Source organism: Ornithorhynchus anatinus, chromosome X3 (assembly GCF_004115215.2).
Source record: "Ornithorhynchus anatinus isolate Pmale09 chromosome X3, mOrnAna1.pri.v4, whole genome shotgun sequence".
Classification (NCBI taxonomy): domain Eukaryota; kingdom Metazoa; phylum Chordata; class Mammalia; order Monotremata; family Ornithorhynchidae; genus Ornithorhynchus; species Ornithorhynchus anatinus.
In genome coordinates this window covers 17,432,478-17,460,171 of record NC_041751.1, presented here as the reverse complement: position 1 = coordinate 17,460,171, position 27,694 = coordinate 17,432,478, and the positions used below count along the sequence as shown (strand labels likewise).

General features: G+C 51.4%; 1 protein-coding gene across 1 annotated transcript; it reads left to right on the top strand.

Moving 5' to 3' along the window:
• Positions 1-1,987: 1,987 nt before the first annotated feature.
• Positions 1,988-25,955, top strand: WRNIP1 (WRN helicase interacting protein 1). The gene is made up of 8 exons (XM_029053612.1): positions 1,988-2,479; positions 2,531-2,749; positions 8,421-8,612; positions 9,737-9,972; positions 18,237-18,448; positions 22,307-22,462; positions 24,527-24,606; positions 25,158-25,955. The coding sequence occupies exons 1-8, from the start codon at positions 2,084-2,086 to the stop codon at positions 25,431-25,433; spliced, it is 1,767 nt and encodes a 588-aa protein (XP_028909445.1). The 5' UTR covers positions 1,988-2,083; the 3' UTR covers positions 25,434-25,955.
• The last annotated feature ends 1,739 nt before the right edge of the window (positions 25,956-27,694 follow it).

Here is a 27,694-nt window from a genome sequence, read left to right as displayed (position 1 = left end):
GACTCCCGGCTCTGCCACTTGTCAGCTGTGTGACTGTGGGCAAGTCGCTTAACTTCTCTGTGCCTCAGTTACCTCAGCTGGAAAATGGGGATTAAATGTGAGCCTCACGTGGGACGACCTGATTACCCTGTATTATTCAATAGTATTTATTGAGCGCTTACTATGTGCAGAGCACTGTACTAAGCGCTTGGAATGTACAGATCGGTAACAGATAGAGACAGTCCCTGCCCTTGGACGGGCTTACAGTCTAATCGGGGGAGACGGGCGGACAAGAACAATGGCGATAAATAGAGTCGAGGGGAAGAACATCTCATAGAAACAGTGGCAAATAAATAGAATCAGCAAATAATGTACATCTCATTAAACAAAATAAATAGGGTGATGAAGATATATACAGTTGAGCGGACGAGTACAGTGCCGAGGGGGTGGGACGGGAAAGGGGGAGGAGGAGAGGGAAAGGGGGGAGAAGAGGGTTTAGCTGCGGAGAGGTGAAGGGGGAGGGTAGAGGGAGCAGAGGGGAAAAAAAGGGGGGGGGGGGAGCTCAGTCTGGGAAGGTCTCTTGGAGGAGGTGAGCTTTAAGTAGGGATTTGAAGAGGGGAAGAGAATGAGATTGATGGAGGTGAGGAGGGAGGGCGTTCCAGGACCGCGGGAGGACGTGGCCCAGGGGTCGACGGCGGGATAGGCGAGACCGAGGGACGGTGAAGAGGTGGGCGGCAGAGGTGGGTGGCAGCACTGACAATAAACAAACAAGCGAGTGAAAAATAAACAAGCGAGTGAAGAATAGACTGGAGCGGCGCGAGAGAGGAGGGAGATCAGAGAGAAGGCTGACACAGTAGTCTAGTCGGGATATTACGAGAGCTCGTAGCAGTAAGGTAGCCGTTTGGGTGGAGAGGAAAGGGCCGATCTTGGCGATATTGTAAAGGTGAGACCGGCAGGTCTCGGTAGCGGATCGGATGTGTGGGATGAACGAGAGAGACGAGTCAAAGATGACACTGAGATTGCGGGCCCGAGAGACGGGAAGGATGGTCGTACCATCCACGGTGATGGGGAAGTCTGGGAGAGGACCGGGCTTGGGAGGAAAGATGAGGAGCTCGGTCTTGCTCGTCTTGAGTTTTAGTTGGCGGGCCGACATCCAGGTGGAGAGGTCCCGGAGGCAGAAGGAGATGCGAGCCCGAAGGGAGGGGGAGAGGCCAGGGGCGGAGATGTAGATCTGCGTGTCATCTGCGTAGAGATGGTAGTCGAAGCCGTGAGAGCGAATGAGTTCACCGAGGGAGTGCGTGTAAATGGAGAACAGAAGAGGGCCGAGAACTGACCCTTGAGGAACTCCAACAGTTAAAGGATGGGAGGGAGAGGAGGTGCCTGCGAAGGAGACCGAGAATGACCGGCCAGAGCGATAAGAGGAGAACCGTCTCCCCCAGCGCTTAGAACAGTGCTCCTCTTTTCCCTCTGCTCCCCCTCTCCCCCTTTCACCTCTCCTCAGCTAAGCCCTCTTTTCCCCCCTTTCCCTCTGCTCGTCCCCTCTCCCTTCCCCTCAGCACCGTGCTCGTGCGCTCAACCGTGTATGTTTTCAGTCCCCTATTTACTTTGCTAATGAGCTGTACATCGCCTTGATTCTATTTGCTATTGTTTTAATGAGATGTTCATCCCCTCGATTCTATTTATTGTTACTGTTCTTATCTGTCCGTCTCCCCCGATGAGACTGTAAGCGCGACAAAGGGCAGGGACTGTCTCTCTCTGTTACCGATCTGTCCATTCCAAGCGCTTAGTACAGTGCTCTGCACATGGTAAGCGCTCAATAAATACTAGTGAATGAATGAATGCTCTGCGCATAGTAAGCGCTTAACCAATCCCAACAGTATTAGAGGGCAGTGGACTACGACTCCCGGCATGCTCCTCGGTGCCGGGCGGAGGGCGGAGGGCGGAGGGCGGAGGGCGGAGGGCGGAGGGCGGAGGGCGGAGGGCGGAGGGCGGAGGGCGGAGGGCGGAAAGGGCCGGAGCCGGGGAGGCGGCGGCGGGGCGGCTTGAAGTTTCCGTTTCCTCCCTCGGTCCGTGCGGGTGTGTCCCGGGTCCGGGTCCGGGGGCGATGGAGGTGAGCGGGGCGGAGGACGAGCCGCAGCCGCCGGTCCAGGTGCGCTGCCCCGTCTGCCAGCAGGGGCTGCCCGCCGCACACATCAACTCCCACCTGGACCGCTGCCTGCTGCTCCCCCCCGAGCCCCCCGAGCCCCCCGAGCCTCCCGCCCGGACCCCCTCCGACGCCAAGAGAGTGCGCCTGGACCGGCCCGGGAGCCCCGACGGCCCGAGCCCCGCCCCCGCCCCCTTCGCCCTCTTCTCCCCGCGGCCCCGCGCCCGCCTCGGGAGCCCCAAAGCCCCATCCAACAAGCCCGGCCTCCGGAGGCCCGCAGCCCCCGCACCGGCCCCCTCTCCTCCTCCTCTTCCTGCTCCTGCTCCTGCTCCTGCTCCTGCTCCTGCTCCTGCTCCTGCTCCTCCCGGCCGCGCCCCGCAGCAGGAGCAGGAGCAAGAGCAGCAGCAGGAGGAGGAGCAGGAGGGGTCGGAGGGTGCGGGCGGGGCGGCGGGCCGGCGGCGGCGGCGGCTGGAGGAGCGGCCTCTGGCCGACGCCATGCGGCCCTGCCACCTGCGGGACTACGTGGGGCAGAGCCGGGCCGTGGGCGGCCACACCCTGGTCGGGGCCCTGCTGGAGGCCGACCGCCTGCCCTCCCTCATCCTCTGGGGGCCCCCGGGCTGCGGAAAGGTGAGTGGCCACCCGCGGCTCACGGAGCGCTGCGTCGGCGCCCGTCGCTTGACCCGATCGGGCGGGCCATCGTCCGTCCCTCCGTCCCTCCGTCCGTCCGTCCGTCCGTCCCTCCCTCCATCCCTCCCTCCATCCCTCCGTCCGTCCGTCCCTCCATCCGTCCGTCCATCCATCCATCGGGCCCGTCGGGCTCCGGGGAGAGGGACGTCAGGGCTTCCAATCCCGCCTCCGCCCCTTGTCGGCTCTGGGACTGCGCCGGGCAACTCACCGCGCCTCTCTGGGCCTCACCCACCTCATCTGAAAAATGGGGATGAAGACTGGGAGCCTCACGTGGGACCACCTCATTACTGTCTATCGAGAGAAGCGGCGTGGCTCGGTGGAAAGAGCCCGGGCTTGGGAGTCGGAGGTCAGGGGTCGAATCCCGGATCTGCCACTTGTCAGCCGGGCGACTGGGGGCAAGTCACTTCACTTCTCGGCGCCTCAGTGACCTCATCTGTCAAATGGGGATTAACTGTGAGCCTCACGTGGGACGACCTGAATACCCTGTATCTACCCCAGTGCTTAGAACAGTGCTCAGCACATAGTAAGCGCTTAACAAATCCCAACATTATTATTATTCGCCCTCCTTACCCGTCACATGGGGGTCAAACACCACCCCCTGAGGCTGTGAACTGTTAAGGGGTTTCCCCGAGGTCACCCCGCGGGCAAGTGGCCGTGGCCCGAGTAGAACCCAGGTCCTTCTGACTCCCGGATCTGTGCTCAGGCCACGCTGCTTGTGGTGGTTCTTGTGGTTCTGGACAAGCTGGGTGCGGGGTCGGTGCCAGGTAGTCAGGATCCCACGGGTTCACGTGGGGTTCACGGTCTCAGGGGCTGGCGTTTGACTCCCGTTTGATGGGGAAGGAAAGCGAGGCACAGGGCAGTCACTCGACTTAAAAAACAAAGTGACCTAGTGGAAAGAGGACGGGACTGGGGGCGGCGGGGGGCCTTCCCGCTCTGCATCTGCCCGCTATGTGACCACGGGCCGTACCCTTGACTACTTTGGGTCTCGGTTCCTTCATCTGTAAAATGGGGGATGAAATACCTGCCCTTCTTTTTCACCAGACAGCGAGTCCCGGGAACGAATTGTCAGGCAATCCGCCAAATTTACCGACTGCTTCCCGTGTCCAGAGTGATGTGCTAAGTGCTCGGGAGAGTACACTATAACAGAGCTGGTGGATAGGTTCCCTGCTCACCACTACCTCACAGACCAGGTAACTGAGGCACAGAGAAATGAAGTGACTTGGTCCTCCACGGCAGACACGTGGCAGAGTCAGGATTAGAATCCAGGTCCTCCGATTCACAGGCCCGTGCTCTATCCCCTGACTAATTAAAGCATTTGTTAAGCGCTTACTATGTGCCAGATGCCGTGGTGGATACAAGCAGATCGGGTTGGACACGGTCCCCGTCCCACGTGGGGCTCACAGTCTTAATCCTCATTTTACAGACGAGGTGACCGAGGCCCAGAGAAGCAAACTGACTTGCCCAAGGTCACACAGCAGACAAGTGGGGGAGCAGGGATTAGAACTCCTGGCCTTCTGACTCCCAGGCCCGTGCTTTAGACATTAGGCCACACGGCTTCAACGAGCAATCGGTCGGACATTCTTTTCCTTACCCAAGGTGACCGCGACTAGTTCAGTGAGCCCGGCGCGTGCTGATGAGGACTCGTTCACCTGCCGCCCGACTTTTCCGCTGGGCAGAATCCGGGAGCAAGTGGATAGTGGCTAAGAGAGAGTATTCCAGAACTGGCTAGCCAGCAAGAGGAAGTCATCACCAAGCCCCGGGGACCTCGGGAGCGGGTCAATCAAGCGTATTTCTTGAGTGCTAACTAAGCGTAGGACACTGTACTAAGCGCTTGGAAGACTACAGCAGTACAACAGTTGGCAGATGCTTCCCTGCCCCACTGCTTGGGATGCAGCACTTGAGGGTGGAAAAGTCAGGGAAGCATTCATTCAGTCAGTCGTATTTACTGAGCACTTACCGTGTGCAAGACACTGTACTAAGCGCTTAGGCAGGTAAGAGCCCCTGAGCCCCAGGGGTTAGGCAGAGTGATCTGCAGTGCCGTCAGCTGGCATTTGTGCCAAAGGTTGGCAGTGTCTGGACTGGGTGATAACCTTTCCCACTAAAGTCAATCAATCGAGAAGCAGTGTGGCCTAGTGGAAAGAGCACGGTCCTGGGAGTCAGAGGACCTGGGTTCTAATCCTGCCTCTGCCACTTGTCCGCTGGGTGACCTGGGTGAGTCATTTAACTTCTCTGTACCCGGTTTTCCTCATCTGTGAAATGGGGATTAAGACAGTGAGCCCCAGGTGGAACATGGACAGGATCCACCCTGCTTATCTTGTGTGTGCTCCAGTACTTAGTGGAGTGCAGGGCACATAGTAAACTCTTAAATAACTAAAAAAAAGCTCTGTGCTGAGAATTGGGGAGAGTATCACACAATAGAATTGGTAGACAAGGTCTCTGCCCAAAAGGAGTCTACAGTCTAGAGGAAAGCATCATTCCACCTCCCCCCCCACCAAAAAAGGTAAAATTCAGGGTTAATCGTTAAGCTGATTTTATAGTTCTCATACTCTTAACCAGGTAGTGAAAAATTAAAGATCACCATTCAGTAAATTTACATTCTAAAGGTATTGGCTTGACTTTCCAATACTGTAGATCCCTGGCAGCCTCTCAGGGTCAGGCACCGTGCCTTTAACTTCCCTCGTGAAGTCTTTCCAGCAGCCAGTACAGTAGTCTGCCCATAATAAGCACTTAATAAATAGTCCAACTACTATTATATTTTCCTAAGCTTTTGATACATGTGGGGCACACGGTAGGTTTTCAGTAAATACAATGATGATGCTTTGCTTCAACTTGCTCTGTGTAGTGAAGAAAGTCTCAGCCTTGCTGGTTCTAAATTGAGTAGGAGGGATTTACCAAGCATTTGAAACTCTCCAAGTATACAGGGAATCCTTAAGTGTTAACTAATGTGCCACTTCTATGGGATATATATTATTTCAGCTCTAGAAACAGATTGGAGCCAGCTGGCTCTTTTTTTTTTTTTTGTGGTATGGCAGATTTCTTCTATTATACAGCATGATATACATTTACAGCCCTATAAAAATAAAAGTACTTCAGTGACCTGCAATGTAACTCATACCGTGTCTAGTATCTTCCTTCCCTGTAGGAAGGATGTGAGACTTGCTGGTTGTATTTTTATGCTGCTAAACTACTTGTGGCATTGACATTGATATACTCTATTTATCCTGACTGTGATATTCTGCAGAGATTAAAATCCTCTCGATGTGAATAGAAGACTTGGCATCTACCACATATTTCTCCTTTCCTATCTTTTGGCTAGGCTATAATTGGATTTTCTTGCTGCCAAATAGGGACCGTACTGACTTTATCAGCTGCATGTTCTTTGGGCTTAAAAACCCCCACAAACCAAAGCATCAGCGCAATTAAATAGGCCTGTCAAATGGTCATTTGGTCATTTGCACCGGTAATGAGTCGAGAGGTAAAGGCAGTGTTTTGTTTTACGGTACTCGTTAAACGCTTACTCTGTGCCGGGCGCTGTACTAAGCACTGGGGTAGATAGAAGGTCCCACAGGTCAGACACAGCCTGTGGGACGAGGCGGCAGAGCTGCCGGGCCTCGTGTTTTTTACCCACCCAGTGTTGGAAAAAAAGGGGCACTGTTTTTAATTTCACACCCTCGGAGTTTTTGCTCTCTGTGCAGGTTGTGTGTAGATCAGCACTCCCACCCGATAAACTTTCTCCTCCTACATTTGTCAGAGGCCCCACAGTGGCTTAGCCCATGAATTCCAGCTATCAGGATATGCCTTCTGCTCACCACTTGTCCCCGAGTTCTGAATATGCCTCCACTAGAAGGAACCATCTGGCACCTTTGCCTCCACATAGCGTGAAGACAACCCCTGTGGAATTTCGTGGGCCCCTGCTAGAGACTGCGGTGGCAGAGGATAGAGTCAAAAAGGAAGGTGCGTACGACGTGCCATGCCAAGAAGTTGACCTCCGGAGGCAGACGCCAGTCGTGATGGCGGACGCGTTTAGGGTGACCATCCCTCTGCTTGTATCCCACATAGCCCAGTTTTCACCTGTCTTCCCCAGCCCCCACCACCCCGACCAGTAACGGTCAGTCATGGGTATTTTTTGAGTGCCTACCATATGCGCAGCGCCACTGTACTAAGCTCTCGGGAGAGGACAATAAAGTAGATGTGATAGGGCACTGGACCCCCTTGTGTCCGGGGGTTTTAATTTTACACACCCAACTCCCTCGGCTCCTGCAGCCAAGTGCCCCGGCTCGGAAGCCGGGCCGGAGATTCCTGGGGCCTGGGCGGGGAAAGAGTGGTGGAGCAAGGGGAAGAAGGGGTCAGAGATCCACCTGCTCACATGCTTTAGGTTCTGCATTCTAGGTCATCCCATCCACTCTCTCGACAATAAGCTCATTGTAGACAGGGACTGTCAACCAACTCTATTATCATACTCTCCCGAGTACTTAGGACAGCGCTCTGCACACAGTAAGTGCTCAGTAAACACCACTGATTGACAGGTTCCGTGGCCTTCCGCCACCGTCTGACGGCGAGTGTTCTTAACTCTCACGGTGCCGGAAACGTAAACCGTTACCGGTGGCCTCTGCGTCGGCAAAGGAGCACCCGTCGTCTCGAGCATAGGCCTGCGCCATCCCAGTGATGTGGTTACCCCGACGTAGGCGATCGACCAATCAATCAGTAGGATTTAGTGAACGCTTTCTGTGTACGGAGGCACTGGTATACTCTGCGTTTGGGAGGGTTCAGTTCAGTAGCATTGGTAGATACAGTCTTTAGGATGGACGACTGGCGGTACAGGAAAAATGGAAGAGGAAGAATGTGTCTGAGGGGACCCACCCTTGCGGAAATACAGGGCTCCTTTGCCAAGGATGGGCCCTTGATGTCACTCTAGAGCCTCCCTACTATCCGGGTGTTTACCAGTCTGACTCCCTAAGTAGTGTCTTCTCTCTTGAAATACGGCCCTAAGGGCAAAGGCTCAGAGGTTTCGCTCCTCTTGCTTTTTGAGACCGACTCTCCCTGTTCTCCCGTTGGTTCGGGGGAGCAAAACAGGAAATTTGGAGTTGCAGTCATTTGGAAAGTTCTTTGGCCCTGTTGAAATATAACCCGCAAAAATGGCCTGTTGAAATATAACCCACATTCTACCCCCATGATCCCAAACCGCTCCCTCGGTCCCTTGAGTGAGGGTGGGAGAATTTGATGTTTCCTTGTGTGAAAGAGAGTACAGCTGTCACCCAAGCTAAATCAGTCACTGGCTCTTTTTACAGCGATGCCAAAGATCCTGAGCCCTTAAAAGGGGCGGCGATGGGGGAGGGGAGGGAGGAGAGGGCCTGGATCCAAGATAAGGTTTATCTTTTTTCCTGTCATTTAATCTGCCTTATTCCTAAAAATACCCATCTTGCTATTTGAGACTGGAACTGGGTTACGTTTCACTTTACCCAAAGATAATAATGATTCTAGTGTTAGTTAAAAACGCTCCCGTGTGTTGAGAATCGTCCCATGGCGGGCATCATTCTGGGGCTCTGTCCAGTTGCTGTCGGCCTGGCTGGTTGGAGTAGTTTTAAAGGGTCTCCTCATTCTCCTTTTTCAGACCACTTTGGCACACATAATAGCCAACAACTGCAAGAGGAACAGCACACGGTTCGTGACGTTGTCGGCCACAAGTGCCAAAACGAACGATGTCCGAGATATTATAAAGCAGGCCCAGAATGAAAAGAGACTCTTCAAGAGGAAAACCATCCTCTTTATTGATGAGATTCACCGTTTCAATAAAGCTCAGCAGGTAATACCTTTCCCCAAGCCTACGGGGAAAGAAAGAGATATCTCTCTCCCACCCACCCCTTTTCTTCTTTGGTTTTCAACTGCTTAGTTCTTGTTCATGGAAATCTAAATTCCTACCAATGCCGATCCAGTGATGAAGTGTAGCTTCCAAGAGAGCTTTGGTCTCAGAAAGCTGGACCGAAAGCAGTTCTGGTTCATTTTTAGCATGTGTATTTCCAGGCTCTATGGAAATTTTATTCTCCCCTGCCTTTAGGCACCCGAGAAGCCTGTGGGGAATAGAATAGGTCTCGTCTTATCATCGTTTGTGAAATAATTATGAAAAAAGGGGACACATCATGTTATTGAATCTTGTTTCATCCTTCCGGTGCATTAAAAAAGTAGAAGTGAGATCCCCCCCCCCGAGATGCTGTTCGGGAAGGAGAAATGGCAAATCTTTTAACAGAGGTAAAGAGCACTTCCAAATGGATTGATTTGGGGCCTTCCTCACAAGCTTCGTGGACAAAACAGAGGGCTGGGCCTTTGGGGTGACGTGCCTCTGGTCCTGACTCTGGTATCGATTGCCTGGGTGGAGGGGAGACAGGACCAGTTTTCATCAGTTCAAAGCTGGTACCATAATAATTAGAGATCTTACAGGGTCGTTTGGACTAATTACACGATGGACTCATTGGCCCCAAAGAGCATGGCAAATAGAGATGACACCACAGACGTGCTAAAGGACAGATGGGTAACTTTCAAGTTTTCTGTGGTTCTGACCGGCTTTTGACCTGAAGACCTCAGGCCTGGGACGAGTGTTCACGTCAAACTAAAATAGCTTTTTGTTTGGAGCTAGAAATGCCACCGGTTCATTAAGAGACAACAATTCTGGTTTTGTCTCCCCGTTTTTGCGGGGGGCAGGGGAGGTGTCTTCCCCTCCCTTCTCCCCCCTCCCCGATTTTTGCAATTCCATTTAATTCATAAATTTATTGATTCAGCCGTCCCCATTTTATGAGTAAATATGAGGCGGCTACCTCCCTTTCCCCCCGCAACCAAGGGGGATGTGGTGCCGAGCCGATTGCCAACTCACGTGGGGTCCTGGTAGCTGTCCTTCACGGGAATCCATTTCTTCTGTCTTCCTCCCATGTTCAGGATACTTTTCTCCCGCACGTGGAACGCGGGACCGTGACTCTGATCGGGGCAACCACCGAGAACCCGTCCTTCCAGGTGAATGCCGCTCTGCTGAGCCGCTGCCGGGTGATCGTTCTGGAGAAGCTCTCGGTGGAAGCGATGGAGGTGATTCTGCTGCGAGCGCTAAGCTCCCTGGACATCTGTGTGGTGGACCAAGGCGACCCCTCTGATCGAGCGGACGGCGGCGGCGGCTCTGAGTAAGGTCCCCGGGCCCACGGCATGTGAACACACACACACACACACACACACGGTCCAAGGAATCTCCTGGCATTTGGCCAGAGAGAGGGCTGCGAAAGGGGACGGGGGGCGGTGGAGGGTGAAGAGTGGCGAGCCACTGGGGGAGGGGCTGGGACAGAGGAGAGAGAGCATAGCTACTCCCAGGAAGAAGACTTCAAGGAGCATCAGGAAGGAGAAGAATACAAACCTCTTCCTAACAACATTAAAAAAGCTTCCTCTCTAGGTAGAGACGTAGTTTCACATTTGTATTTGTAGCGTCTAAGTTACTAATGGGAGAGAGAAAAATCACCAGTGCAGCAGAGGATTTGGTATGGAAAGCCTATAACTGGTCTTGGTTATGGTTTTCTGCAGTTGGTGATTTCAGTGTTTATAACACTGTTGCCCTGAAGAATATTGGGGAGGGGAAAGGGGCTCAGTAGCTAATGGGGTTGGTTTTAATATTGATGAATGTGGATTTTTTTTGTTTACTTCATTTTTTAAGGTATATGTTAAGCGCTTTTTGCCAGGCCCTCTGCTAAGCACTGGGGAAGATAGAAGCTAATCAGGTTGGACACAGCCCCTGTCCCACATGGGGCTCACAGTCTTAATCCTCCCTTTACAGACGAGGTAGCTAAGGCACAGAGAAGTTAGGTGACTTGCTCAAGGTCACACAGCAGACAAGTGGTGGAGTCAGGATTAGAATCCAGGTCCTTCTGACTCCCAGGCTGTGCTTTTTTTCCACTAGGCCACACTGCTGGTCGGGCCTCTTGTTTTCTCAAGCCTATTTTGCCCTGCAGACCCTCCTTGGTTTAGTTCATCATTCACATCATATTTAGAAAAAGGGTTTGGGCACACTCTAGGTGAAGGCTTTGACCCTTTCCTACCCACTGGCTCTTTTCAAAAGCGAAGGGTCTTCTAGATGTAGTTCTGCTATTTTAATGCTTCTTCCAGATTTAGATTAATCTCTTGGGTGGAGGTAGTGTAAGGTTGAAGGCATTTGTGTAGAAAATAGTACTTTGACATGCTACTTTCACTCCTAATAACCCTCAATGATCAAAATCCAAATAGCCTCTGGCGGGCATTTAAAGCAAAGTGGTGGGAATGGGGAACCATTGGTTGGACTGTGCAGGTTAGGAAGAGAGCTTCGCAGTGGGATTCAGTGATCTTATTTAGGTCTTCGGGCCAGACACAACTGACTCGTGTGGAGATTGGAATACCGCCGAGGAACAGAACCTGAGGCGGGGAAGAAGTGTGCACTGCCGTTGGGAGGGGAGGGGACGGGGCTGCAGAGCTGGGTCAGTGGCTGTACCCTGGCGGAGACTCTCCTTTCTGAGGGGGATTAAAGAACAAGATGTAGTTCAGTCCCTAGTCACTCAGGGATCCAATTTCTCCAGGTTCTTCTCCTGTCCCTGGCCTGCCTGACTCTCTCCCTCCCTCCTCACCATGTCAGAGGTGGGCAGAACTCTGCTGTTTAAAATGAAAGACTTGAAAGGCCATTGGTTGCTGGTGGCAGGCAGGATAAGGGGGGGTTTGTTTTAGAACTGAGTTGACAGGGGATCGTGTCTCTGTCCTGACCAAGACCTGGGGGTCGACCCTTTGCTATCATGAATACATGTGTTAACTTGAAGTACCCGCTCTGAGCTAGACGTCATGTGCAGGATAAGGGAAGACCGCAAGTTCCTATTAGCTGACCAGAAGTCAGGATTGGCTTTTTCTACTTCCTAGTGTCTAATTTGCCTTTTGGGGGGAAACACCTTTTTGTACACATTCTCCCCCATTGGAAATGTATAGAAGCTTTGACCATCACCGGTTATTTTCCCAGCGAGTTCAAGCTAGGTCAGAAGCTTACCTCTGGCATCGGGATCTTGAAGTCCAAAGGAGCGGGGTCAACGCTGCCAGCAAGGAAGGCATACCTTTTTATGAGAAGCCCTCTGACCCTCTCAGCATAAGCGCTCCCTCCGGTCACCTCCCCTTCCCCCCCCTGGTTTTTGGAGCCAGCCCGCCGGCCCTGCTCTGCTCATTCCCAGGTGTCTGATTAGACTTGGGAGCAGAGCGATAAAAAGACCCACCAGACTGGATTTCTGGGCTGGGGCTGAGGCTGGTAGTGCCTGTCCCTGGATTTTAGTAGGTTTCTCTGTACTCACCCGCCCCTTCCCTTCCGCCTCCCCGCTGACACCCTCCCCCCCAACATACACACAGCCCCAGTAATAGGTCCTTTGCCTTCCCTGTGCCCATGCCCACGCCCACCTGGCAGGCTATGAGGAAACACCTGCTGCCTCCTGTCATCAAGGAGCTGTGGAATGCCAACCCAAGTAAAGCAGTGAGGAGGAGCATTGAGGCCTAGTGGAAAGAGTCTGGGCTTGGGAGTCAGAGGACCTGGGTTTTAATCCCCTCTCCACCTCTTGTCTGCTCTGTGACCCTTGGTAAGTCACTTAACTTCTCGTTGCCTCAGTTTCCTCATCTGTAAAATGGGAATTCAATGCCTGTTCTCCCTCCTACTTAGATTTTGAGCCCCCTGTGGGAGAGGGAGTGTGCATGACCTGATTAACTTGTATCTACCCTCAGGGCTTAGGACAGTGCTTGATCCGTAGTTAGCGCTTAACAGATACCATATTCAGTGAGCAGGGATGGTATCCCTAGACCCTTGGCCTTAACTCCAGGGTCAGTCAACATTAGGGGTCACCTTTTTGTTTTTCAAATGATTGATTCATCCTAGTTAGAGCATTGCCTGAGGCCATATCTAGAACATAGAAACATGGGCTTAGGCCGTTCATGTGCACACGCACACAAACTCTCTCTCTCTCCCTTTCTCCCTCTCTCCCTCTTTCTCTTCCTTCCTCTCTTCCCTCTGAGGAAGCCTGTGACCTCTGGGATAGCTGTGCTTGTAGGACCTATCACTGAGGCACCAAAGCCCCTGAGCACAGGAAGCTGGTTGTTCATTTTAAGCCAAGGTGTGAGCGTTGGGCAGAGCACAGTGGACATGATTTAGCGGATTAAAGAAGGGAGGAAAAGGATGAGAAGGGAAAAGCAAGCGGGCGCTTGAAAACAGGGACCGTTTCTCTCATCAAATGCCTAGTGCAGTAGTTCAGTGAACACTAATGAGTGAATGAATTTAGGGATTATGTCAGCTAGCTCTGTTGTACCCTCCCAAGCAAGTAATACAACCTCCTGCACACAGTAGGCACTTAATAACTGCCGATTGACTGATCGATCCCCTCCGCCACGCCAGCTCTTCCTCCCCTGCCATCACGGCTGTCGTCCTTCCAGGCCGGAGGCTCGTCTCACCCGTCCCGGGCCCCGGCCCCCAGGCTCTGAGCCGATGAAGATGAGGCATCTGGAGCTGCTGTGGGAGGATTTGAAGCTTGGGGCCAGACCGCCTCCCCGTCCCTTCCCATCTTGCAGTCACCCACCCACTGCCACCGTTGCCACCCGGGTGCAGCAGCTCTGCCCGCCCCGGGTGGGTCAGCTGAGAGCCTGAGCTGCCTCATAGTGGCCGGAGGTATAGTGGTGGTGCCCGGCTGGGCGGGGCGGCAGAAGCATTAGCCTTCTCCCGAAGCTGAAACTCTTGCCCGAGTCCTCGAACTCCTCCTCCCCGACCCAGAGACTCCTAGATCCGTGAATCAGGAAGAATCCTCTTGTCCAGCCCCCTGCCTCCCAGCCGGACGGCAGCTCAGCCATCCGGGACAGATGGCGTCTGTCCCGTCCAAGGAGATCCGCAATGAGAGATTCTCCCCAGCCTGCTGGCCCCGTGGCAACCTGTTCCAGGGAATAATCTCTCTGAGAGTCAGGAAGTTCTTTCTTGCATGCAACCTTCCCCCCTGACAAGCGGTGTGGCTTAGTGGAAAGAGAACAGACCTGGGGGTCAGAGCACCTGGCTTCTAATCCCAGTTCTGTCACTGGTCTGCTGTGTGTGACCTTGGGAAGTCGCTTCACCTGTCTGTGCGCCAGTTAATCTCATCTCAAATTGGGATTAAATCCTACTCCCTCCTATTTAGACTGAGAGCCCCATTCTGGGCCAGGGACTGTGTCCAACCTGATCAGTGCTTTGGAGTAGCACTCAGCACACAGTAAGCGCTCAACGAGTGCCGTAAAAAAACGACGAAAAGACAAACTCTGTCCTGCTGCAGTTTTCCCCCTTCTATGTTGGCTCGTTCCTCAGTGGTCCCAGAGGACTGTGGCCATCCAGCCAGCCAGTCAGCCCGCTACCTCCCTTTAAAAGCCTCAGTCATCCTTCCACCAGACTGTAAGGTTCCCTGTCCTGTCCAGACCCTTTTTCACGGGATGTGTGTTAATAATTGTGGTATTTTTAAGCACATATTGTGTGTGAAGTACTGTCCTAAGGTCTAGGGTAGATACAAGGTAATCAGGTGTATGCATCAATCACTGTTCTAAGTACTGGAGGAAATATAAGTTCATCAGGTCGGACACAGTCCCTGTCCCACATGCGGCTCACCATCTAAGTAGGAGGGAGAACAGGGATTCATTCATTCATTCAATAGTATTTATTGAGCGCTTACTATGTGCAGAGCACTGTACTAAGCGCTTGGGATGAACAAGTCGGCAACAGATAGAGACGGTCCCTGCCGTTTGACGGGCTTACGGTCTAATCGGGGGAGACGGACAGACGAGAACAATGGCAATAAATAGAGTCGAGGGGAAGAACATCTCGTAAAAACGATGGCGACTAAATAGAATCGAGGCGATGTACAATTCATTAACAAAATAAATAGGGTAACGAGAATATATACAGTTGAGCGGAGGAGTACAGTGCTGTGGGGATGGGAAGGGAGAGGTGGAGGAGCAGAGGGAAAAGGGGAAAAAGACGGTTTAGCTGCGGAGAGGTAAAGGGGGGATGGCAGAGGGAGTAGAGGGAGAAGAGGAGCTCGGTCTGGGAATGCCTCTTGGAGGAGGTGAGTTTTAAGTAGGGTTTTGAAGAGGGAAAGAGAATCAGTTTGGCGGAGGTGAGGAGGGAGGGCGTTCCGGGACCGCGGGAGGACGTGACCCGGGGGTCGACGGCGGGACGGGCGAGACCGAGGGACGGCGAGGAGGTGGGCGGCGGAGGAGCGGAGCGTGCGGGGTGGGTGGTGGAAAGAGAGAAGGGAGGAGAGGTAGGAAGGGGCGAGGTGATGGAGAGCCTTGAAGCCTAGAGTGAGGAGTTTTTGTTTGGAGCGGAGGTTGATAGGCAACCACTGGAGTTGTTTAAGAAGGGGAGTGACATGCCCAGATCGTTTCTGCAGGAAGATGAGCCGGGCGGCGGAGTGAAGAATAGACCGGAGCGGGGCGAGAGAGGAGGAAGGGAGGTCAGAGAGAAGGCTGACACAGTAGTCTAGCCGGGATATAACGAGAGCCTGTAACAGTAAGGTAGCCGTCTGGGTGGAGAACAGGGATCGCATCCCCATTTGGTAGGTGAGGGAAATGAGGCACAGAGAAATGAGGTGGCTTGTCCGAGGTCCCACAGCAGCCAATTGGTTAGAGCCGGGTTTAGAAATCAGGCTCGTGCTCTTTCCACTGGGCCACGCTGCCTCGGTTTGAACTGTAATTGTTTTTGAAGGTCTTCTCTGCACTCCCTTTTTCCAGGCTGGTGTCCGGAACCAGATTTGGGCCTCTGCTGATGGGCGGCCCGGGCGGGGTCCAGTGCCAGGATTCCTGCCAGGGCCTTGCACATCTTACTTCCTCCCTTTGTTCATGTGCCAACTTGCTTCAATCACCTCAGTCTTTCCGTCTGAAATGTAATTTCATGTCTGTCTCCCCCTGTAGACTGTAAGTTTCTTGTGGGCAGGGGCCATGTCTACTAATTCTGTTGTAGTGTGCTTTCCCTAGTACTTAGTACAGCGCTCTGTGCACATGAATCCTTCAATAAATACCATTCATCGACTGATAGATCAGTCGCGTGCAGCTTGTGGACAGTGACAGTCCCCAGGTTCCCCCAACTAAATTCTCTTCATTCTCCCCATTTCTCCCCACAAAGCAGCCCGGGTCCCGCCAAGTCCACCTAATTTTAGCCCTGCCTGTCATGGGGTGGTATTATTTTCAAGTGGTCCAATTTTCCAGCCTTAGCTAGTCCTCAGAAAAAATGTGGGAATTCAGGGTGCACAAAAGGGAGGAATGTCTCCGAGGTGTCTGCCTTTCTGCTGCTGTCTGGGTCTGGGTGTCCAAGGGCCTGCCTTGTCATGTTAGCATAAGGACTCAAAGGCCGGAGATTTGCCCTTCTGTCCATTTTGCTCAGTACCCGCTTCTCTCCAAATAATGAGTGATTTGTTTTCGACTTTTGCACGTGAGGTGATGCCTGAGATACTCCAGGCCCTGCCTCTGGGCTCCCCTCTCTGGGCCCTTCACCTCCCCATTGAGCCGGGGTAGAGCACCCCCCCGCCACCCCACTCTCTGACTCCGATGCCTAGTGATGCGGCAAGCGGTTGGTTAGAAACTTGGGGCCAAAAAGTCCACCACAACACTTGCAGGACACAAAGGATTTTTACAGTAATTACCAGGTGACTATCTTGGCTGCTGCTCTTAGTCTGTCTGCTTGTACTTGTTGAGCAGAAACAGACAGATTTAAAGTGACACCCCAGTTTGGTGCAGGCAGCTAGCGTGACAGCCCAGCCGAGAGTTTTTGTGGGAAGACATGGGAGTCAGAAGAACCTGGATTCTAATCCATTCTGTTATATCGCACACTCCTAAACTCTTTAGACAGTGCCCCGCGCACAGTAAGTGCTCAATAAATGCCATTGGACGGTTGATTGAACAAGAGGAGCACTGCCTCATCTTTGTTGGGCTGTGGAGTCTGACACGAGCAGTTTCCTGCACCACCTCACCGCCCCCTGAAGCCGTCTCCCTGCTTGCTTCACCCCCACGCCTCGTCGCAGCATCCTCCCGCCTCCAGCGTTTCCCTCCACTGCTCGACTCCAGCTGGCCCTCGGTCTGCAAAGACTCCAGCCCGTGGCCAGCCTTTATTTATGTCATGAGGACCCCACCCCTCAGCCAGCTTCCGCTCAGGCTGAGACCCTCAGTCTGCCTGGCGCCTTACAGTGGGCCAGAGGTGGAGATGCCATCTTGGCTCCTCTTCTGCTTCTGTTCAATCAATAATTGTATTTATCGAGCGCTTATTGTGTGTAGAGCACCATACTAAGCGCTTGGTAGACGTCTTCCGTGCTTACAAAGAGTTTAAAGTCTATTGGGTGGAGTGGGCCAATTAAAAAAAAAATGGGAGAAGAAGGCAAAAGTGTTGCCCAGTAACCTAGTGGAGCCAGAGGGCCTGGGTTCTTTGTCCCAGCTCCACTGCTTGCCTGCCGGGTGACCTTGGGCAAGTCATTTAGCTTCTTTGTGCCTCAGTTTCCTCAACTGCAAAATGGGGATTCAATCCCTTTTCTCCCTCCTTACTTAGACTGAGGCCCATGTGGGATGGGGACTGGTATTCGGCCTGATTAATGTGTGTCCACCTCAGTGCTGAGAATAGTGCTTGACACATAGTAAGCGCTTAACAAATACCATAAAAAGACAAGCAAATAACCCACCAAAGCAATCCCATAGGAGCCATGGCCTTCATGGAGGGAGCACCTATGGAGACTAACATTGTTTTCTGTGACGAGTGAAGGAGAATGAGTTTTGTGGTGGCCATCTGGTACCACGTTGCGTGAGAGCAGCTATAAAATGTAGTGTTTTAAATTTGAAAATCACAAAAAACTAAGAGATGGAGCAGCACACATTGAGGTGGTACACATATGAGCAAAATACGGGCTGCTTAGAAGAAATAAGAATGTTCCCATTATGGGAATAGGTTATTTTTTAAATTGAATATATCCATTTAGATGACTAAATTAATGAGATAGTCTGGTGATTCAGTTGGCTATTCAGAGTTTCCAAGGCCATTGTGCATACATGCCACTGTGCTTGTGCATCGAAACCCACGTGATACGTAAGGTCACACATTCTGTTCTACAATGTTTGAGGCTTCATGCCAGGCATGAGTGGAAAAAAAATACACACGAGCCAAAGTTCTCTGACAGCTTTGTTTGGCAGCATAACTTCAATCAGTCAATAGTATTTATTGAGCACTTACTGTGTGCTCAGCACTGGGGAGGGGACAACCTAACAGAGTTGGTAAGTACAGTCCCTGCCCACAAAAGTGATGCATGTGAACAGCTGGGGCAGTGAGTTGTGCAGTGTCAGTGCTTAGAACAGTGCTTGGCACATAGTAAGCGCTTAACAAGTACTATAATTATAAATTGGCTGTGGCTGTATCCCCCAGGCCTACCGTGTTCATCGAGAAGAGAGCCGTCAGCACCCTGGCTTACCTCTGCGACGGGGACGCCCGGGCCGGACTGAATGGGCTGCAGCTGGCAATTCAGGCCCGGTTAACTCCGGGGGCTACTAAACCGAGTGATTCCCCGAGAATTTTCATCACCGAAAGTGACGTGAAGGAGGGACTTCAGCGATCCCACATTTTATATGACCGAGCAGGTGGGTAGCCGAGACCGGTTCTCGTCGTGAGCCTGCAGAACTCTGACCGGCCCGTTTGTTGGCTTCCTGACCGCTGGACGCCCGACTTTAATTCCCAGGTTTTAGGCCCCGATCACTCACGCCTCCCTCGATTTCCAGAGTCGTGGGGCCGAACTGGGATGGGCTGGTGGAGAACCATGGTGGTCCCCTCTGAGGCTTTCTTCCCCACTCTCAGGTTCTTCCCCCACCTCCATGATTATGAGGGGTGATTTGGTTAAGGGATGTCAGTGGCGTGGGTGTTCTGGGGGCCAGAGGTTCTGGGGGCCGTGGATGGGAGTCAGGCAGAGGGTGAGGGGTGCCCAGGTGATGGAGGTCGGGAGGGCAGGGGGAATGGGAGGCGGGATAGTCGATGTCTGTGCGAATTGTCAACTCTGCTTCATCCACAAGTGGAATTGGCCAGGGTGTTGTGGAAATTTACAGTGGCCACTCTTACATAGTCTGTCTATGGTTGATTCTTCCCTACTGATATTTAGGAAGGAGCTGAATTTCCCATCCAAGATTTAGAGGGCATATTTGCTGTGGAGATTTAGATCTTCAACTTAGTCAGGGTGACCAACTTAGCAGTTGTTAAGTGGGGTTCAGTGAGTCTTTAACGATTGTCACTCTATCCCACTCTATCCCACTGGCGCTAAGTACTACAGCAGACTTGAGAAGGACACCTTTTCTTATTTATAGTTTGTTTTTTAACTATCTGAGAATTAAAACCTCCTTGGACATTTTCTTTGTGAATCTGGGAACCTAAACCACTTTTGCCTCTGGTCTGAGTAGGTCCTCAGGCATTTTGGGGGATTAGCTTTTTAAGGAAATGAATTTTGCAGTTTGTACTTGTCAATCATTTGCCTCGAACATCATTTACAAATACCAAATTCGATACCAGCTCTTGTTAAATCCGTGCCTTGGCAGCCTTACTTGTCAAACGCAGCACATTTTGTATCTTTTAAAAGGGAGGAGTCAGGATATTGCTTTAACTCTTAGTGGGGTTTGGCTTTAAGGAGGGCTTAGGTTTCCTGCATTTATAATAGCCGTGCCAGAAAAGGAAAATGGGTAACTAACTCTCCAGAGGATCACAGTTGCCCTTCTGCATCCCAGTAAATGCCGGGACCTGAGGGAGGGCTATGTTGTGATTAGTTATAAGGGCAAGAGACTGCAAGACTGAATGGACCAGCCCTGCTCACGATCTTGACTCGACTGACTCACCGGGTGACCTTGAGCAAGTGTCTTCACTCCTCCCGGCCTAGGGCGGCCCGATCCCTGAGTTTGGAGGCTATCTCAGTGTTCACAGAACCTCGTAGGGCCGTTGGATGGAAAGCACTAGGGAAGCATTTAGACGGCCGCCTCCGTATTGAGATGAACGTAATAAAAATAATAGTACTATTTGTTAAAGCCCTTACTCTGTGCCAAGCACTGTACTAAGTACTGAAGTAGGTACAAGACAAGGGGATCTGACAAAGTCCCCGTCCCACGTGAAGCTTGCGGTCTAAGAAGGAGGGAGAGCAGTATCGCAACTGGTTAGCTGTTTCTGGTTTCCTCAACCCCCCGTTCCCATAGCCCCAACCGGGGTCGATGTCTCCCGTCTCAGAGAAAGACGAGTTAAATGTTAGGAGAGTGCCGAGTGAGCGACCAGCCTCCACGGTGCCGATGTCCGGGACTGGACGCGGACCATTGCAGCTGCCCATCTACTTCCCTGTCTCTGCCAGGAGCCCCAGTAAGGACATCTCCTCCTGAAAGTTGAACGAAGGACGTGTTCCTGTCACGAGAAGAAATGGGAGAGGGGAACCGAGGTTTGGGCCCAGAAATTTGGCTTGCCAGTGAACTCTCCCTGTAGGTCTCGAGAAAGATGAGGCTGGACTCTGGGTTGGTGTGACAGCTGGTCCTCTTGTCATCTCCACAGGCTCAAGGAAATGGGTTAACCGGCTTCTTAGCCATTCTCTGAAAAAGGAGATACGGCATGGACTAGCAGTGCATAGAGCACAGGTCTGGGACTCAGAGGACCTGGGTTCTAATCCTGACTCTGCTACTCTTCTGCTATGTGGCTTTGGGAAGGTCACTTCTCTTTTCCTCATAGGTAAATTGGGGATTAATCCCTACGCCCTCCAGTTTAGACCGGGAGCCCCAGTGTGGGACAGGAACTTTGTCCAACCTATCTTGTGTTTCCGCTAGTTTTAGTCCAGTGTTGGGCACATAGCAAGCACTTTTTTATTTTAATGGTACTTGTTAAGTGCTTAACAAGTACCATTCACTTTTGTTTTTTTAAAGAAAGCCTACCAAGCTATTAGTGGGCAGTCAGTCCTGTCCCTAAGGGTTACTGCTGTCTTCCGGAGGCTCCGTACAATAATGTTGGTATTTGTTAAGCGCTTACTATGTGCAGAGCACTGTTCTAAGCGCTGGGGTAGACATAGGGGAATCAGATTGTCCCACGTGGGGCTCACAGTCTTTATCCCCATTTTACAGATGAGGGAACTGAGGCACGGAGAAGTTAATAATAATAATGTTGGTATTTGTTAAGCGCTTACTATGTGCAGAGCACTGTTCTAAGCGCTGGGGTAAACACAGGGGAATCAGGTTGTCCCACGTGGGGCTCACAGTCTTAATCCCCATTTTACAGATGAGGGAACTGAGGCACAGAGAAGTTAAGTGACTTGCCCACAGTCACACAGCTGACTAGTGGCAGAGCTGGGATTCGAAGTTAAGTGACTTGCCCACAGCCACACAGCTGATTCAATGTTTGAAGAGACTCATTGTCTCTTGTGTATTCTTTTCCGGTGCTTAATACAGTGCTCTGTTCACCATGAGAGCTTATTAAATACCCTTATGACTACTTACCCAGGAGTTCAGAGCTGTTACTGAGATTCCCGGGCTAGGAGAAAGTGAGCACCTACTCTTTGTTTTCTTGTTCTTATAATGAACGCATATAAGTCACTCGTATTTCAATCGATCATATTGAGCGCTGATTGTGTGCAGAGCCATGTACTAAGCTCTTGGGAGAGTATAGCACAACAGTATAACAGGCACATTCGCTGCCCATATCGAGCTTACCAAAATAGGTGTCTGCGCTCTGTCCAGGGAGCTGCAGCTTGCCTGGTTGGGAAAACCAAATAATGCATACAGTTCCAAAATGTTATTTCACCTGCTGGCTTAGAAGAATTTCCGGGTGACATGGCCGCCCCCGGTTGCTCAGAAGCACGTTTTCATAGTCGAAGCCTGATTAGCTCATACTATCAAACTGACAAAACACTGGCAAATCAGAGCTCACCTTTAGAACTTTGGGGTTAGGCTTCTTCCTTTTTGTGTCTGGTTGAGTCTTTCTTACCACAGCAGGGAGAGAAGTAGGACGGAGGTCGGGGGCGGGTCAGGTAGAAGCCAGAGGCTTCTTTCTGTTTCTGGTGACCCTAGACACAGCCGATAGGCATAGCTATCCAGGGCTGGGTGTCCAGTAAGGCAGCTTTCCAAGAGCCGGCCTCTTCCATCTCATTCTCCTCCTCTTCCCCTCACTTCTTTATATGTAAATACCCGGAAACTCCTCCCCCACCCCGGAAAGTAGAGGAAGAGGACAGACAGCCTGATGGTTTTCCAGGGACTTGTGTGCCCAGGACTTTTCTGCTGCTGCTCTTCCTTCTTCTTCCTCCTCCCCTCTCCCCGCCCCATCACGGATTGAGAACACGTGAGCTCCTGTCAGTCGATCATATTTATCAAAGGCCCTGTTTCGGCAGGAACCGAGCACGTTTAACCCGCCCAGTAGAAACATGTACGGACTGGATTTTCCTCTTGGGTACCCGGGGCTCATCTTCCTCCCGTTGGTTTTGCTTCTGCCGGCTGCAGGGGAAGAGCACTACAATTGCATCTCGGCCCTGCATAAATCCATGCGGGGCTCAGATCAGAACGCGTCCCTCTATTGGCTGGCCCGCATGCTCGAAGGGGGCGAGGACCCGTTGTATGTAGCGAGGAGGCTGGTGAGGTTCGCCAGCGAAGACGTAGGTGAGTGTTCTGCGCTGGGATGGGGCTGTCGGTGATCCCCCAGATCCTTCGGCCCGCAAGGCTGGATCAGAGAGAGTTCTCTGTGGGTTTAGCGAATTACCACAAAGAAACATTTCTTGGTCGGCACTAGTTGGACGCGTACTTCTTCAACCGGACCGTGCTGGGATCTGTGATTTAGTGGCTCTGTTCTTTGCTTTTCACTGCCGAGGTGCAGAGAGTTGAATGTGGTGATTTGGGCTACCTCCTAGCAACTTGTAGGTGAAACATCAGAGGGAGAAAGAGGTTTTAACAGCTTTGGGTGACCGCCATGTTGTAAAACCACCTGGATTCTCACCTTCCCGTCGGCTTTCAAATAATCAAGTTGCCCATTCTTATTTTACCTCACTGATCTCCTACTACAACACAGCCCAGCTGGAACACTTCGCTCCTCCAGTGCCGGCTTGCTCACTTTGCCCTGTCTCATCTTTCTCACTGCCAACTACTTTCCCATGCCTTCTGTCTGGCCTGGAACTCTCTCGCCCCCCACTAGACCCTCCCCACCTCCGAAGCCTCCCCAGGAAGTCTTCCAAGAGGCCCTCACCGATTAAACCCTCCTTTCCCTGACTCCCTCTCCCTCTACGTCATCTCTACATTTGGATGTGTACCCTTTTAGGGACTTGATGTTCACCCCACCCTCAGCCCCACAGCACCTGCGTATATAGCAGTACCTTATTTATAATCACGTCTGACTCCCTCACTAGACTATAAACTCATCGGCAGGGAACGTATCTACCAACTCTGTTGCACTGTATGTTCTTTCAGTGCTTAGTGCAATGCTTGTTCGTTCCCAAGTGCTTAGAACAGTGCTCTGCACATAGCAAGCGCTCAATAAATACCATCAGATTATTACTGACTTTATTGCCGTGACTGTATTAACTTTTGAGTTTGGGGTCTTTCAGAACCACACTGATCCTTGTGAAATTACCTGGCACCAAGGCACCTACCTTGGTTATCCGGATTACCCACTTTGATTAAGTGTGAAGCACCGTACTAAGCATTGAAGGAGATATAAGAAGATTTGAGTTTGTTCCCTGGCCCTCGGAGCATCCAGTCTAAATGGGGAAGCCCGCCAAAGGGGATGGAGGAATATCAGGAAAGCAGTATTTAACAGTAAAATATCAAAAGTAACTAAAATGTACTTGGAGGGAGTCCCTCATCACCCCCTGCAAACAGTCTTTGGTTAAAACCTGCCATGATAATAATCGTAAATGACTGCACTTACTAAGCACTCAACTGTGTGCTAAGCACTGAGGAATATACGCTGTGAAGTTGGACATGGTAAATGTCCCTCACCTCTTTCCCAGTCTGTTTTACCCCCATTTTACAGATGAGGAAACTGAGGCCCAGAGAGATTATGTGTCTTGCCCAGGGTGACAAAGCAGGTCAGTGACAGAGCTGGGAAAAATCTCGGGTCTCCTGATTCCCTGTCCCTTGCTCTTTCCCGTAGGCCCTCAGTCAGTCAATCTATCCTATTTTTTGAGCACTTACTGTGTGCAGAGCACCTTTTTAAGCATCTGGGAGAGTACAGTACAACAGATTGGGTAGACACGTTCCCTGATCCCAAGAAACTTACAGTCTAGAGGGCAAGACAGACATTAATATAAATTAATGAAATTACAGATAGGTATATGAGTGCAATGGGGCTGAGGGAGGTTTGGATAAAGGATGCAAATATGTCTCTCCATCTTCCTAAAGTTGAAAAGGACGAAAAGGTAGGCCTCAGCTCCACTGCCATCTTAATTCAGGGGTTGGGGCTTCACTCCCACAGAGGGAGGGGAAGGATGGGGGAGGTGGGAAGTCGAGGTATTTATTGAATGCCTGCTATGTGCAGAGTACGGCATTGAACGCTTGGGAGAGTACAGTAGGTTCGATAGCCGTGATTCCCACTCTCAGTGGCGGGCCACCTGTAGTCCCAGAGATTCAGTGACTTGGGGACCCGAAGCCACCTGGCTCCAGAGTCCTGCCCCTCTGCTCGAAGATGCTGCCGGAAACTGACGGTGCCAACTTCCGTTTGCCGGTTTTCAGGTCTGGCCGACCCTCTGGCGTTACCCCAAGCCGTTGCTGCGTATCAAGGCTGTCACTTTATCGGAATGCCCGAATGTGAGGTAAAGTCTCCCCTTCCTGTGTTGGTACGCGATTTCGTTTGGGGCCTTCCAGCTTTCAGTCAGTCAGCGGTATTTATCGAGCGCCTGACGGCTCTACTGAGTAGGCGAGTACAGTAGAGTTCGTAGACACGATCCTGCCCTCGAGGAGAGCTTACTTTATTCAGAGCACTGTACTAGGCACTTGGGAGGGCACAGTACAAGAGAGTTGGTCTCCCCGATCCCCACCCGTAAAGAATACGCCCCCGAGTTCAATCCTGCTGCACCTCCGTCTGGCAGAATGGCCTACCTCACATGGTCCACCCTCGGTTTACTCAGCTGGGAAAAGGAGGTGCTGATAGGGATCCTGCAGATGAATCCCACCTGGGATTTTGGCCGCTTCCTGCCGACGAAAGCGGTCGAGGTCTGGGTTAGTCTCAACCCAGTTCATCCCCCGGCCCCAAGAGTTAACGGCGCCCGTGCTCCCTCTCCCAAGAGCTTACTACGGCGCTCTTCACACAGTAGGTGCTGCATAAACACGACCGACTGACCGACTTCCCCCGTGTGTGTCGCAGGTCCTCTTAGCCCAGTGTGTGGTGTACCTTGCCCGAGCCCCCAAGTCCATTGAGGTGTATGGGGCCTACAGCAACGTCAAAGCCTGCCTGAGGAACCACCAGGGCCCCCTCCCCCCGGTCCCACTGCACCTGAGGAACGCGCCCACCCGGCTCATGAAGGACCTGGGCTACGGCCGAGACTACAAGTACAACCCAATGTATAAGGGGCCCGTGGACCAGGACTACCTGCCCGAGGAATTGAGAGGGATGGATTTCTTTAAGGAGAAGCAGCCGTGAAGCACCTCTGTCCACGGGACGGGAAGGAGGGGACCCGTGTTCTTTTTTCCTAAGGAACCAGGAGAGGATCTGAGTGGAAAATACCCGGCTACCTTCAAGGTGATGACGATTTCTATTCACGGACCTATTTCCGGGCCTCTGTTGGGCTCTTGTTGGCTGGCTGCAGCTAAAACAGCAATCGTCAGGTCTGTAAGAGTTTTAAAATCTTAAGGTCAGTGGCTCCGGAAAGTTGAAAATTCTATACATTTGCACCGTAACCCAATGTAATAGCTTAGGAAACACAGACAGCGGTGTGCAAGAGATGGAAGTATTCTAAGTAACTTGGGAGTCTATCGAAGTGATAAGGCCCAGTTTCAATTTGAATTCAGTTGAGTAGGACTGCTTCTATTGAAAACCGTTCTGTACAGTTTGTTGTTTAGATGCAAATAAGCAATTGAATACTACGTAAGATTGTACAGAATGTTTGCTTTGATAAGAAAAGGTTTTTATGATTCAATAAAGTTGTTTACAAGCATTCTGGAACCTTGGGCTTTTGAGTTTGGGAAGTCGCTCTGACACAACCCGTCTGCTTGCGGCAAATCTGTATGACGGGCCGGGTTTCCCAGCTACTTCTCGATCTCGAATAGCACATGAGTGCTTAATCAGCTAACAGTTTGGGTATTCGCTACCCATAGTCTTTTGGAATTCAGCACAAATTTGTGGGTGGGGATCGGGGCAACCAACTCTGTTGGGTTGCACTTTCCCAAGTGTTTAGTTCAGTGCTGTACACACAGTAAGCACTCAATAAATACCACCAACTGATTGAAAAGGCAGAGAACTGATAGGTTGAGGTTATAGAAGTGCGGCGAGTTAGAGTTGGATCCAAAAAGTTTGCACCTGTTTGGCCGAGGTGCTTTTTTTTTTTAATTGTTAAGCGCTTACTGTGTGTCAGCCACTGGACTAAAGTTGTGACTTGCCTAAGGTCACACAACGGACAAATGTCTGGGCTGGCTAGTCCTCTGACTCCCAAGCCCATGTTCTTTCCAGTAGGCCTCGCTGTTTCTCCGCTACTCTCCTCCAACCGCCACCAGCCTGCCTGGCCTGCAGGATGGTTGGGAGGAGTGGGGGGGTGTCAAAGGGAAGAGGTGGAGAAGCCCAAAATACATTTATTCCAGTGGACTTATGGAGGGCAAATACACAGAACAATAAGAATAATAGTCAAAAATGAAAACACCTTAAAGTTCAACGATTCTCAAAGTAAAATACAGTCAGTCAGTGGTATTTATTGAGTGCCTACTGAGTGCAGAGCACTGAACTAACTGCATGGGAGAGTACAACAGAGATGGGAGACATATCCTGCCCACAAGGAGCTTACAGATGGGGAACAGGGAAGTATGTTAAACCTTAGTTGCAGGAGGCCAAATTTGAGTACTTCTCTGCTCCAAACGGTCTCCATTGTGAAACTGCCACGATCTTCCCACTGTTTGAACTGGAGCATCCTACTCTGGCAGGGAGAAGGGCTGTGCTGCTGTCGCTGCCGCTGTCATGTCAGGCTGGTGGATGGGGGTTTGGTTTTGTCGGCGCCGCTCAACCATCGCTCTTAGTTGCGTAAAACTGGGTTCATGTTGGCCAAATAGGAATTAAAATTTGTGCTGCCCCTCGATTTTCTTCACAGATCCCCGCTCAGCCATTGATCTTGTTGTGTGACCTCAGGCAAGTCACTTAGTCTCTGGGCCTCAGTTTCCTCATCTAGAAAAATGGGGCTGATACCTGCTGCTCTTCCCCTTTAAGCTGTGAGCCCCATTTGAGACTAGTTATTTTCTATCTACTCTGGGACTTGGCACAGAGTAGCATGGTCTTTGAACCTAGACAGCTGTATATATCATTACTGCACTTTTGTGAAATGAAATTCCACAAAACACGAGATGACTCAGATTTGCACTAGGGTTGTAAATGATAGGTTGGTGTCATGCATTAAGAATGGCACTATGCAGCTGAAATATATATTACATATTTGTATTAATGTCTGTCTCCCCCTCTAGATTGTAAACTCATTGTGGGCAGGAAGCATGTCTGCTAATTTGGTGGTATGGTACTCTCCCGAGCACTTAATACAGTGCTCTTAGTACAACTGCAGTGAAGAGTAAGCATTCAGTAAATACTATTGATTGATAGAAAGGTGAGGTCTTTGCATGCAGGCAGTTTTATTTTTTGATGCAATTTTGCTAATAGTTCTGTGTGCCACAGGGCCACTGATTCCCTTCACACTATTTCTCCTTTCA